Source organism: Sinocyclocheilus grahami, unplaced genomic scaffold (assembly GCF_001515645.1).
Source record: "Sinocyclocheilus grahami isolate Dianchi unplaced genomic scaffold, SAMN03320097.WGS_v1.1 scaffold74.1, whole genome shotgun sequence".
Taxonomy (NCBI): domain Eukaryota; kingdom Metazoa; phylum Chordata; class Actinopteri; order Cypriniformes; family Cyprinidae; genus Sinocyclocheilus; species Sinocyclocheilus grahami.
The window spans coordinates 3199805-3212101 of NW_015505253.1; the positions used below are offsets into that span (position 1 = coordinate 3199805).

The 12297-nt window shown below is 37.0% G+C and overlaps 1 protein-coding gene across 1 annotated transcript in view; it reads left to right on the forward strand.

Moving 5' to 3' along the window:
* The window catches only part of LOC107585796 (dehydrogenase/reductase SDR family member 12-like), a 27256-nt gene extending 15831 nt beyond the window's left edge, over window positions 1–11425 (forward strand). The window contains exons 2-10 of the mRNA XM_016272943.1: window positions 2428–2515; window positions 6951–7084; window positions 7511–7593; window positions 7868–7963; window positions 8585–8666; window positions 8798–8859; window positions 8931–9035; window positions 9766–9873; window positions 11082–11425. Coding sequence (XP_016128429.1) covers window positions 2460–2515; window positions 6951–7084; window positions 7511–7593; window positions 7868–7963; window positions 8585–8666; window positions 8798–8859; window positions 8931–9035; window positions 9766–9873; window positions 11082–11210 — 855 coding nt within the window. The 5' untranslated portion in view covers window positions 2428–2459 and the 3' untranslated portion in view covers window positions 11211–11425. The remainder of the gene's footprint in view (window positions 1–2427; window positions 2516–6950; window positions 7085–7510; window positions 7594–7867; window positions 7964–8584; window positions 8667–8797; window positions 8860–8930; window positions 9036–9765; window positions 9874–11081) is intronic.
* The last annotated feature ends 872 nt before the right edge of the window (window positions 11426–12297 follow it).

The following is a 12297-nucleotide window of genomic DNA, read 5'->3' on the forward strand; positions in this document are numbered from 1 at the left end:
GAATTATGAGAGAGCCCACTCCCTCGGTTGAAAAGCAACCCCACACATGGATGGTCTCAGGATGCTTCACTGTTGGCACGTCACAGAACTCATGGTAGCGTTCATCTTTTCTTCTCCGAACAACCGATTTTCCAAATGTCCCAAACAGTCGGAAGGGAGCTTCATCAGAGAAAATAACTTTGCACCAGTCTTCTGCTGTGCAATCCTTGCACTTCCTGCAGAGTTTCAGTCTGTCCTTGACGTTTTTCTTGGAGAGAAGAGGCTTCTTTGCTGCCCTTCTTGACACCAGGCCATTGTCCAAAAGTCTTGGCCTCACTGTGCACCATGCAGATGCTCTCACACTAACCTGCTGCCATTCCTGAGCAAGCTCTGCACTGCTGCTGACACGATTCCTCAGGAGGAGACGGTCCTGGCGCTTGCTGGACACTCTGGGACGTCCCGAAGACTTCTTCACTGCAGTCGAACCTCTCTCCTTGAAGTTCTTGATGATCCGGTAAATGGTTCTTTCAGGTGCAATATTCTTTGTAGGAATTTCCTCACATGTGAGACCATTTTGATGCACCGCGATGATGGCTGCACGTGTTTCTTTGGAAGTAACCATTGCTAACAAGAACACAATGATTGGAAGCGCTTCTTCCCTCTTTCTATAGCAATCAGTCTGCTCTTACAATCTAATTAGTATGCTAGTGATTTCACCTGACTAGTACTCATTCACACTTTCACAAGTGCTGCTGATATGATTAGACAATTAATGTTAGCTGGTCATTTTGTGTCAGGATAAAAAAACTGTGAAATTTGTTTTTTTTGTGAAAAGTTAATTTTTTGGGGGGCCAATGAAGCTTTTAGCAATTATTTAAAATGCATCTGATCACTCTACACAATAATCTAGAAACAATGTGAATGAACACCACAACAACTGAAAAGTCTTGGCCTCACTGTGCGTGCAGATGCTCTCGCACCAACCTGCTGCCATTCCTGAGCAAGCTCTGCACTGCTGCTGACACGATTCCTCGGGAGGAGACGGTCCTGGCGCTTGCTGGACACTCTGGGACGTCCCGAAGACTTCTTCACTGCAGTCGAACCTCTCTCCTTGAAGTTCTTGATGATCCGGTAAATGGTTCTTTCAGGTGCAATATTCTTTGTAGGAATTTCCTCACATGTGAGACCATTTTGATGCACCGCGATGATGGCTGCACGTGTTTCTTTGGAAGTAACCATTGCTAACAAGAACACAATGATTGGAAGCGCTTCTTCCCTCTTTCTATAGCAATCAGTCTGCTCTTACAATCTAATTAGTATGCTAGTGATTTCACCTGACTAGTACTCATTCACACTTTCACAAGTGCTGCTGATATGATTAGACAATTAATGTTAGCTGGTCATTTTGTGTCAGGATAAAAAAACTGTGAAATTTGTTTTTTTTGTGAAAAGTTAATTTTTTGGGGGGCCAATGAAGCTTTTAGCAATTATTTAAAATGCATCTGATCACTCTACACAATAATCTAGAAACAATGTGAATGAACACCACAACAACTGAAGCAGCAAACTTTGCAAAACACAAAATGTATGTCTCTGCCAAAACGTGTGGCCACGACTGTAAGGTTAGTGATATGTCAAATGTCAGATCACCTCATTTTGAACAAATCTGCCTCAAGAACCAGCTGTCAATCAAATCGCGTTTAATTGTTTGAGATTATTAAACAAACAATTTAAGTGAACTACCTGGAATTGTTTTCCCTATCAATCTCGACAAACATTTTTTTAAACTTTATTATTGATTGCTATAACAGGGTCATTTAGAATAGGTGTGACCAAGTTTAAACAAAAGCCAAAAATTCCTAAGCGAAACCAATTTCCAACCAATCAGAAATTGTAACTTGCAACATGATTCTAAGGCTACATGATACATTTTATGGAGATCGGGCAATAGCTAGGTGGGGCTATATAACCGTTGTTATTAAATAATATATATTTTGATGGTAAATTAGCTTAAATTGTATTTTTTTTAATCTAGACTGTTACAGTCTAGTAGTTTAATAACGCGTAAGATTTTAACGCATGCGCAAAAGCCTGAAAAGACGCCATACTGAATTTGATTGGAAGCAATAGGTTATTATGTATAATAACTACTAATAATAGGCCCATAACATACATTGTTGTACTATTATTATTATTATTTATATTGCAATACTGTCATTAAATATACGATCTTATGTATTCTTAACTATTATCAAATTGTCAACTAAAGCAGACACACAAACTAATTGCTTTGACACATCAGAGGTCTGACACTCGGAGGCGTGTTATGTCTAGTATTACCGGTAGAGGGCATACAGTGTTAAACCTTCGGAGAGTGGCGTGGATATACGTGCACTCATGTGACCCCGGCGCCCGGTTAAAAGCACCGGCGAGCATCCGCGATCACAGCGGGCGACCTGAGCGACAGCGCGGGTGTGAGAATGTCTCTGTACCGGAACTCAGCATGGTTCCTCAAAGGACTCACCGAATTCACCAAGTAAGAGCTGCACTGCTTCAGAAATATCACAACACCTTATTACAGCATTAACAAACATAATGCTTTAATAATGCACATTGAAATATATAATAAATAATATAATATATGCTGCATAAAGGCTCATGCAATAGCCTATTTAACGTAATATTTAACATCAATAATTATAATGTTAAATATTGCATGGGTCATATTTCAGTTATTCTACTACATCTGTTTCTCTCTCACATTTTTAAAGCATTTTTTGTACATTAAAATATTAATTGTGCATTTATTAGTTTGTACTCATTTATAGGAGTTTGATTCAAGATGATGTGTGATGGGGGCTGAAACACAAGTAACAAATGGTTCTGACCTTAAATTGAAATTGATCAAAATATTTACAAATGTCCAGCATTTGTCTGCAGGCCTACTTTAATTTTTACTCCCATGTAGAAATATTTAAATGTAGTAACTGACCCTGATATGATTGAAGAATTATTCAATTCTTTACTTAATTTTTTTTTTACTTAAAAACAAGAACATAATTAGTTTTTCTTCAAAAAATATGCATTACAAAAGTGTTGCACATCATAAACACAATGACAACATAAATTATGGTAAGGGTCAAAGGTGATCACTCATGCTTAAAAAGTCAGTTTCTAACATCTGCAAAACTTGTATATTTTTTAGATTAGGCTATTTATTTTTTTCTGAGCTCAGCGGCAACACACTAACGCTTGTGGCTTTTTGTTTTCCAAAAAAATTCAATTTCATATACATTCTTATAAATTCTTGGGAGTCACTCGAACGGTCTCAGCTCACGTCTGTTGTTTATCTTTCAGTGGTTTCTGCATCTCTGTTTTTTTCCTCCTAATACATTGTCACCCGGGTCGACCTCTCACGTCCCATAATAGAACACACATCACCCTTAACAGTGCATGCATTTACCGAGAACTGCTCGATTCCCCCGGCACCTCCTCGCTCCTCTCATCCCTCCGCCTGGCCTGGCACGCGTGGACAAAGCCAGTCTTTGAGATCGGGTCAAGGGCACGAGCACCACCGATACCAGGAGCGGTGCTATCAGAGGACGCACTGATAGTCCGCTCTCATTAGCTAAGCGATGACGCAAAGTGGCACATTAGGACAGGGCATCTTGAGTGGTTTTGCTTCAGGACGTTAAGTGGCGAACGAATACACAACCAAATTTTGTATCATACAAAAATCAACACTGAAACACATTCCCAGCTAACAGGAAATGTTCTCAGAAAATCATTAATCTAACATTTCTAAAATGACGCCTCTTGTTACTTTGGAATATTCTCAGAACATCTGGAAACATTTCCATGTTTTCAAAATGCTAAAATGGAATGTTTCCCTTTTTTTCCCAATTTTCTCAGAACCCTAACATTCTGCCAAGGTTCTGTCAAAGGTATAAACAAACGTTCTTCCAGTAACATTAATGGTTAGTTCAACGTTATCTGGTCTTTAATAATGTTCTCAAAATGTTAGCTCAACAACATTATCTGTGCATCATTCATGGAATGTTTTTTCAGAAATGTTTTTGCTGAATGTTCATACATTTTGAAAATGTTGCCACTTGTTTCAGAACGTTCAAATAACATTCAAAAGTAACATTAACAATGCTTTCAGAACTGCTCTACTTTTCTGCCAAGGTTCCCTCAAAGTTATAAACAAACGTTCTTACTGTAACTTTAATAGAACATTCATTCAAAGTTAGCCTACACTGTAAAAAAAATCTGTGACTTTTACGGTAAAATACCGGTAGCTGTGGTTGCCAGAACTTCACCGTAAAAAATATGGTAGCAACATTTTAGATTTTACAGACTTAACTTAAATTCACAATAAAATACTGTATTTCATTAATTGATGTAATGTTAATAAACCAACATATTGAAGTACTAATATCTGTTTTGAACCATTGTAATGCACTGATAACCACAAAAAACAGGTGGTGATGAGAAAGTCATGAACCAAAGCTCATCACAAACAGCTTTTCTACGAGCTGAGGAGGGCAATATTTACAGTGGTGTGAAAAAGTGTTGGCCCCCTTCCTGATTTCTTATTTTTTTGCATGTTTGTCACACTTTAATGTTTCAGATCATCAAACAAATTTAAATATTAGTAAAAGATAACACAACATGCAGTTTTTAAATGAAGGTTTTTATTATTAAGTGAAAACAAAATCCAAAACTACATGGCCCTGTGTGAAAAAGTGTTTGCCCCCAAACCTAATAACTGGTTGGGCCATCCAACAACTGCAATCAAGCGTTTGCGATAACTTGCAATTAGTCTGTAACACGACACACACCTTCCAAAAAGTTCAACTTTTGTCTCGTCAGTCCACTCTCGTCAAAGTATTTTCCCAAAAGTCTTGGGGATCATCAAGATGTTTTCTGGCAAAACTGAGACGAGCCTTTATGTTCTTTTTGCTCAGCAGCGGTTTTCGTCTTGGAACTCTGCCATGCAGACCATTTTTGCCCAGTCTCTTTCTTATGGTGGAGTCATGAACACTGACCTTAACTGAGGCAAGTGAGGCCTGCAGGTCTTTGGATGTTGTTGTGGGGTCTTTTGTGACCTCTTGGATGAGTTGTCGCTGTGCTCTTGGGGTAATTTTGGTCGGCCGGCCACTCCTGGGAAGGTTCTCCACTGTTCAATGTTTTTGCCATTTGTGAATAATGACTCTCACTGTGGTTCGCTGGAGAGATTTCTTGATTTCTTACAGGTGTGGCAGTAATCAGGCCTGGGTGTGGCAGAGAAATTGAACTCAGGTGTGATAACCACAGGGGGGCAAACACTTCTTCACACAGGGCCATGTAGTTTTGGATTTTGTTTTCCCTTAATAATAAAAACCTTCATTTAAAACGGCATGTTGTGTTTACTTGTGTTATCTTTGATTAATATTTAAATTTGTTTGATGATCTGAAACATTAAAGTGTGACAAACATGCAAAAAAAAAAAGAAATCAGGAAGGGGGCCAACACTTTTTCACACCACTGTATATATAGAAGGTGCATGGTGTCATTAACACAAACACTAAACCCCATCATGGTGACACACATGATACTGAAATAATGCAATAAACATTAAGTTAACAACATTAGATGTAGGATTAAACCATAATGTACACAACTGATAAGAAAAAACTAAGAAGAAACATGTTATTTCAGCAAAAAAACATCAAATATGAAGCGTCAAGCATGGAATTCTGGGAGTGTCAATTTACGTTTTTTCACTGTAAATTATACAATGACTTTCTTTTTCACTTCCAAAAACCGTATTTTTAACAGTATTTTACTGTAAAATTACATTAAATGTAGTTACATTTATTCACTGAATATAGTATGGAAATTACTGTTAACCAGTTAACAGGTTTTTACTGTAGCATTTTTACAGTCTTTTACTGTTAAAATCACAATCATTTTTTACTGTGTACGTCATTCATGGAATGTTTTTTTGTGAAACGTTTTAATTGAAAATTCGTCTAAATGTTGCTACTTGTTTCAGAATGTTCCGAGAACATTCAAAAGTAACATTTCCATGTTTGTGTTCCTTCGCGGAATGTTCTCAGAACTTCCCCAGTGTTCTGGGAAGGTTCTCTCAAAATTATAAGCAAACATTCTTCCAGTATCGTTAATAGAAAGTTTGTTCAAAGTTAACGGGTCTTTATTAATATTCTCAAAATGTTAGAACAAAACAATACATCGTTCATGGAATGTTTTTTTCAGAAACATTTTAGTTGAATTATTTTTTAAATGTCGCTACTTGTTTCAAAACGTTCAAAACTAACGTTAACGTAATGTTTGCAAAATGACAATGTAATATTCTCAGAACTGCCCCACCATACTGGCAAGGTTCTCTCAAAGTTCACTCAAACATTCTTTCAGTAACATTAATAGTTACATTAACATTAATTTTCAAAGTTATCGGGTCTTTATTAATGTTCTCAAAATGTTAGCACAACAACCTTAACTGTACATCGTTTATGGATTGTTTTTTTTTCTGAAACGTTTTAGTTGAATGCTCATCTAACTTTTTTTTTAAGTGTTGCTACTTGTTTCAGAATGTTCAGAGAACATTCAGAAGTAGCATTCACATAATATTTGTAAAATGATCAAATTAAATGTTCCTTTAATGTTCACATTGCCAAGACAAAAAAAAACATTTTAAAACATTTTAAAAATTGATGTTTTGAATGTTTAGAGAACATTCAGAAATAATGTTTCCATAACTTGGCAAAAAGTTCTTATAAAATAATTTTGTTAGCTGGGTTCTTCCATTGCCTCGTCCTTCATCTTAAAATAGTTTGATGTCAAACAGTTCAAAGCATGCAAAAAGTGAACTAATTAGTTAACTGAACCATCTAGCAGTGTTTTGAGAAGTGCGTGCGAAGGTAACCCCGTGACATCTCAAGACTAATTGAACGTGTGTGTCTCAGGGGGGCATTTCTGTCAGCGTCTAAAAGCTTTGTTGAGAAGGACCTAGAGACGTCAGTGGCGGGCCGATCCTTCATGATCACTGGAGCGAACAGCGGGATCGGGAAAGCCACTGCCATGGCCATCGCCAAGAAAGGTGCGTGTTGGAGAAAATCAGCAGTGGCTGGTAACTTAAACAAGTGTGTGAATTATTAGAAAATAGAAAGTAACCTGGTGTTTCATGGTGTACTTATGTTCTTCAAATGTTTTCCATATGTTTGCGTGAATACAGTTGCCCTTACAATTATTTGGAAATATTGGTCAAACAAAAACATGTTCAAATGTCATTGCATTAGATAACAAAACCCAGAATCTGCAAACAAATTATGCTAGACCTTCACGTTTCTTCATGGTTGCTGTACTCGTGCTCTGCATTTATCTAAATGTATGCATTTTATCTCATTTTATTTGTCTGCATCTATGCATTTATCTAAAGCAATGACATTCCAACATTTCTAAGCATTTTTAAGTCTCCAAACACTTTTGGGTCGCAGTGTAACCTCTGTTGTCCCTCTTCTTCAAGGTGGTACCATCCACATGGTCTGCAGGAACAAGGACAAAGCAGAAGAAGCCAGGGCAGAGATTGTCAAGGAGTCTGGAAACAAAGTATGAGTTAATATTGGAATGACTGGGATTGTTGGCCTGCAGTTTAGTAGTTAAAGCAGCTGATTGTAACAAAGATGGCTTCCACCATTGAACATGCAGAAAAAATGAGAAAGCAGCTGCTTAATGAAGAGTAATGTAGTAGATTGCATGTTTCTATTTGTACAAAACTCCACTGAATCATTGAAATGACCCATTTATTTATACACGCTGTCTGTCTCCTATGCAAGATGGTCTAGTAAAATACCTGACCTTCGGCCTCTGTGTCTGGCTGCAGGAAATCTATGTGCATATTTTGGATCTTACTGAGACCAAGAAGGTGTGGGAGTTTGCAGAGTCTTTTAAGAAAAAGTACAAAACTCTCAACGTCCTGGTGAGGCTTTAATGTTGCGTATACACTATTGCTCAAACGTTTGGTGTTAGTATGATTTTTCATTCGAAATTTATGCTTTTATTCAGCAAGAACATTATATTGCTCAAAGGTGACGATAAAGATATTTGTATTGTTACTAAATATTTATTTCTATTAGATTTAGATTTTATTTCAAATACTGTAAATTGAGTTCTTTTCAACTTTCTATTCATCAAAGAAAAATAAAATGTATCACAGTTTCCACAATAACATGAAGCAGCACAACTGTTTTCAACACTGATAATAATCAGAAATGTTTCTGAGCAGCAAATCAGCATCTTAGAATGATTTCTGAAGATGATGTGACACTGAAGACTGGAGTAATGATGCTGAAAATACAGCTTTGATCACAGGAATAAATTACATTTTAAAATATATTCAAAAGGAAAGCATCTATTTTAAATTGTAATAATTTTTTACACAATTTTACCTTATTTTTGATCAAATAAAAGCAGCCTTGGTGAGCATGAGAGACTTTTTTTCAAATCTTACTGACCCCAGACGTGACATTTTTTTTGAATGGCATTAGCAGCCAACTGAAGGAATGATCATTTGGTTGTTTGATTGGATTGACTGTGACAGATCAATAACGCCGGCTGTATGATGACTAAGAGGGAGGTGAATGGTGAGGGTTTGGAGAAAAGCTTTGCAAGCAACTCTCTGGGTAAGTGAGCAAGCAAACAAACAAAACCAGCTCATCAGGGCTAGAAGTCTTTTCTACTAACTTTATAATAAATAACATCTTTAATGCCTTAGCAGACTGTTTTCACCTGATGTCTCTGTTGTGTTCGTCAGCCGTGTACATCCTCATCAAGAGCCTCATTCCTCTGCTGGAGAAGAGCCCTGACCCCAGAGTGGTGAGTAAACCAGAGGCTGAGAGCGACAGACGGAGGTCAGACGGTCACCATCTCTCTCTCCTCTCTTTCAGATCACAGTATCATCCGGTGGGATGCTGGTGCAGAAACTGCGAACGGGAAACCTGCAGTCTCAGAGGGGCAGATATGACGGCACTATGGTGTATGCACAGAACAAGGTATATATACATTCACATAGAGAGTGGAAAAAAAGCTTGTGTCCACATACTGTACAGAAAAACTATTTATGATGGCATATGCTAGTTTAATCACTCATTGTTACTGTAGATTACAGCTCTACAGTTTGAACATTTTTAGGATATTCCAGTTTTACGATCAAAGTCTCTTCAAGGCTGCATTTATTTGGTTACAATTTCAGTAAAAACAGAAAAATTGTGAGATATATTTCTGAATTAAAATTGCTGATTTCTATGTGAATATATGTTAAAATATAATTTATTTCTGTGATCAAAGCTGAATTTTCAGCATCATTACTCCAGTCTTCAGTGTCACATGATCTTCAGAAATCATTCTAATATTCTGATCTGCTGCTCAAGAAACATTTTGGATTATTATCAATGTTAAAAAACAGTTATGCTGCCTCTTATTTTTGTGGAAACAGTGATACATTTTTGTCAGGATTCTTTAATGAAAAGAATAGAATTTAATTGAAATGGAAAGGTCTTTACTGTCCCTTTTGATAAATTTAATGTACCCTTGCTTGAATAAAAGTACTAATTTCTGTCCCCAAAAAATCCTACTGACCCCAAACTTTTAAACAGTAGCGTAAAATTACTGTAAAAATATTCAAGACTTTACTGTTTCACTGACTTCAGTAACTGTTTATAATGTCAGTGATTCTCGTGCTATCAGAAATGCCTTCTATGTACTTCTTTCTTTGTGTTTCAGAGGCAGCAGGTGGTGATGACGGAGCAGTTTGCTAAAGCTCACCCCAACATCCACTTCTCTGTGATGCACCCCGGATGGGTCGACACGCCGAGTAATTGCAAATGCACAGTTTTTTATATCATTAATTTAAACCGTGCATAGATGCATTTTCAAAAAGCTACATGGAATCTTTTTATTTAAAAAAAACAGCAAAAAATACATAACCTAAAACATGCAGTTTCCACCAGACTTACATATTTACCTACAAGTTTGACATTGCTGATTTGTCAAATAACATTTCCAATGTTACATATACAGTGGGTACGGAAAGTATTCAGACCCCCTTAAATTTTTCACTCTAAAGTCGCAATTACCTTGTTTTATTTTTTATTCAGTGGCGGAAACTGGCTTCCATACAAAATTAACCAATTCCTGGAGAAAAAAAAAGAAAAGAATATATATATATATCTCTCTCAAGCGTAAGTGTTAGTTCTGGCAGGTCACGTTAGTCCAGCTCTCATCAGCTGATCCCCATCTACCTATAGGAATACGACACCTATCTAAGCATTCATATATAAGGTCCCTCGGTATTATCAGCAGTTTTCACGTTGCTCAATAGCTAATTACCCTCCTCCATCCCCAGCTCCTCCTCTGTCAGTCGGGATTCAGCCTTCTGATTCTCCTTTGAATCAGACTAATTCTAAAAAGTGTACATAAAATTATTGAACTTTAACAATATCTGCAATACATTTATGTTGGTTCTGTTCTGTTTACCCTGTGGGGTTATCGCTGCTCTCCCTGCTCTCATTCATGCTAGGCTGCATGGATGCGCAGGGAGTATGCTAATTGTCAATCATCTTTGACGATAGTGGTCCTGACAAAAAAATATATATATATATATTTTTTTTTTTTCATAAATATCTTATGCACATATGTAGCCATGTATTCAGAACTGGTAGACCAAAACTACTAACTTAAGAATGAATTGTTGCAAAACCCCTATTTGTGCACCAGTACAGTTCTGATTTCTTGTGCATGTTGTTTTTATGATATGCAGACATGAAAGGTTACTTGGCAACTGCAAACACTCACTGTTGTGATCTTGATTGTCATTTCCATGGTAACAGTGACTTCTCTGATTGGTGGTCTTGCTCGAGGATGATGGGTAGTGCAGTTCTTCAACTGGAATTGGGTGGAAATCAGACACATGGCTTCTACAGAGGCATATTTCATCAATTAACAACCTGCTCTCTATTGATTCTTCAGGCAAAATGAATTATTTCTCCTGATGAATTTGGGTGGATTTCATGTGTTAAACATCCTTTTGTCTTTGTGTTTTACATGCATTAGATCGGCAGATGGTGTCGGCTCATCTTCCCTTGGCCTGGACGCGCAGTTCACAGCTGGAAGATCAGAAATTCATGAGCGTCATGGAGGATCTGGCCAAAAGTTTCCAGCCTCACTAAAGAAACTCATATAGATGGAGAACACTAACTAATACACAACATATTTTAACAGTTTAGACACATTAGCCTCACCCATAAAGCCGTGTGAATGTACTCACAGTCTCACAACAGACTTTTAGCTGTAGATTAAATGTCCTCCAGAACTCAGAAAGTTTGAAGGTGTGAACGACTGATATGCTCAATAAATGCTTAAATATGTTTGTCTTTTACCTCAATGACTACTTCCTGTTCTGCTTCCTTGTACATTTCAGTTCTCTCCTCTCATTGGTCAAATCAAACGCAGGAATCGCTCTTTTCCAACAGCTCGTTCTGACACCATGTGATCAATCTCAGCCAATCACAGTGCATCCTCACTCTCACTGTGTCGGTGACTCCAGCGAATCAGGTCAATCAGGTGGGAACCCGTTCTGACCGGAGTCACCCCAGCTGTCAATCACTCACTCACAGCCAATCACCTGGTGCAGCACTGGAATCTGACTGAAAAGGACACTTCCTGTTTTTGGAGGCCTGTGATTGGACGTTTCTTTGGTTTGATAGTGTCACCTGATGTTCCAGAGAATGAGGACGTGATGTGGAGTGTTTTTTTTGTTGTGTGTGTGTTTTTTTTTATCTGTATTTGTTCTGATAGTAACATTTGATTACATTTCTACATATATAGACTGGGTTATTAATGATTAATTATGACTGTACTTTGACACTTTAATAAATGCCTTTGAAGGTGTGTTGTGTATGTCAGGGTTATTATATTTAACAAAAATCTTTACAAAAAATTAGTTACTTAATAAAAATGATCAAATGAAATATAATAAAAAATGAACTGAAATAAAATATAAAAAGTATATTCCATGTTTTCAAGACATAATTTCTAATTTTCACTTAAAGTGAAAATGAAATAAAAACTACAGACATATATATAAAAAATAATAATAATTAAAAAAAAAGGCAAAAAGAGAAATAAATTACTAAAACTTCTAAGCAAAAAAAAAATCTAAATATTAATAAAACTATAATAATAGCTCAAAGATCCTAAAATAACACTGGTGTGTGTGCGCCCCCCCCCCCCCCCCCCCCCACATCAAAAAAAAAT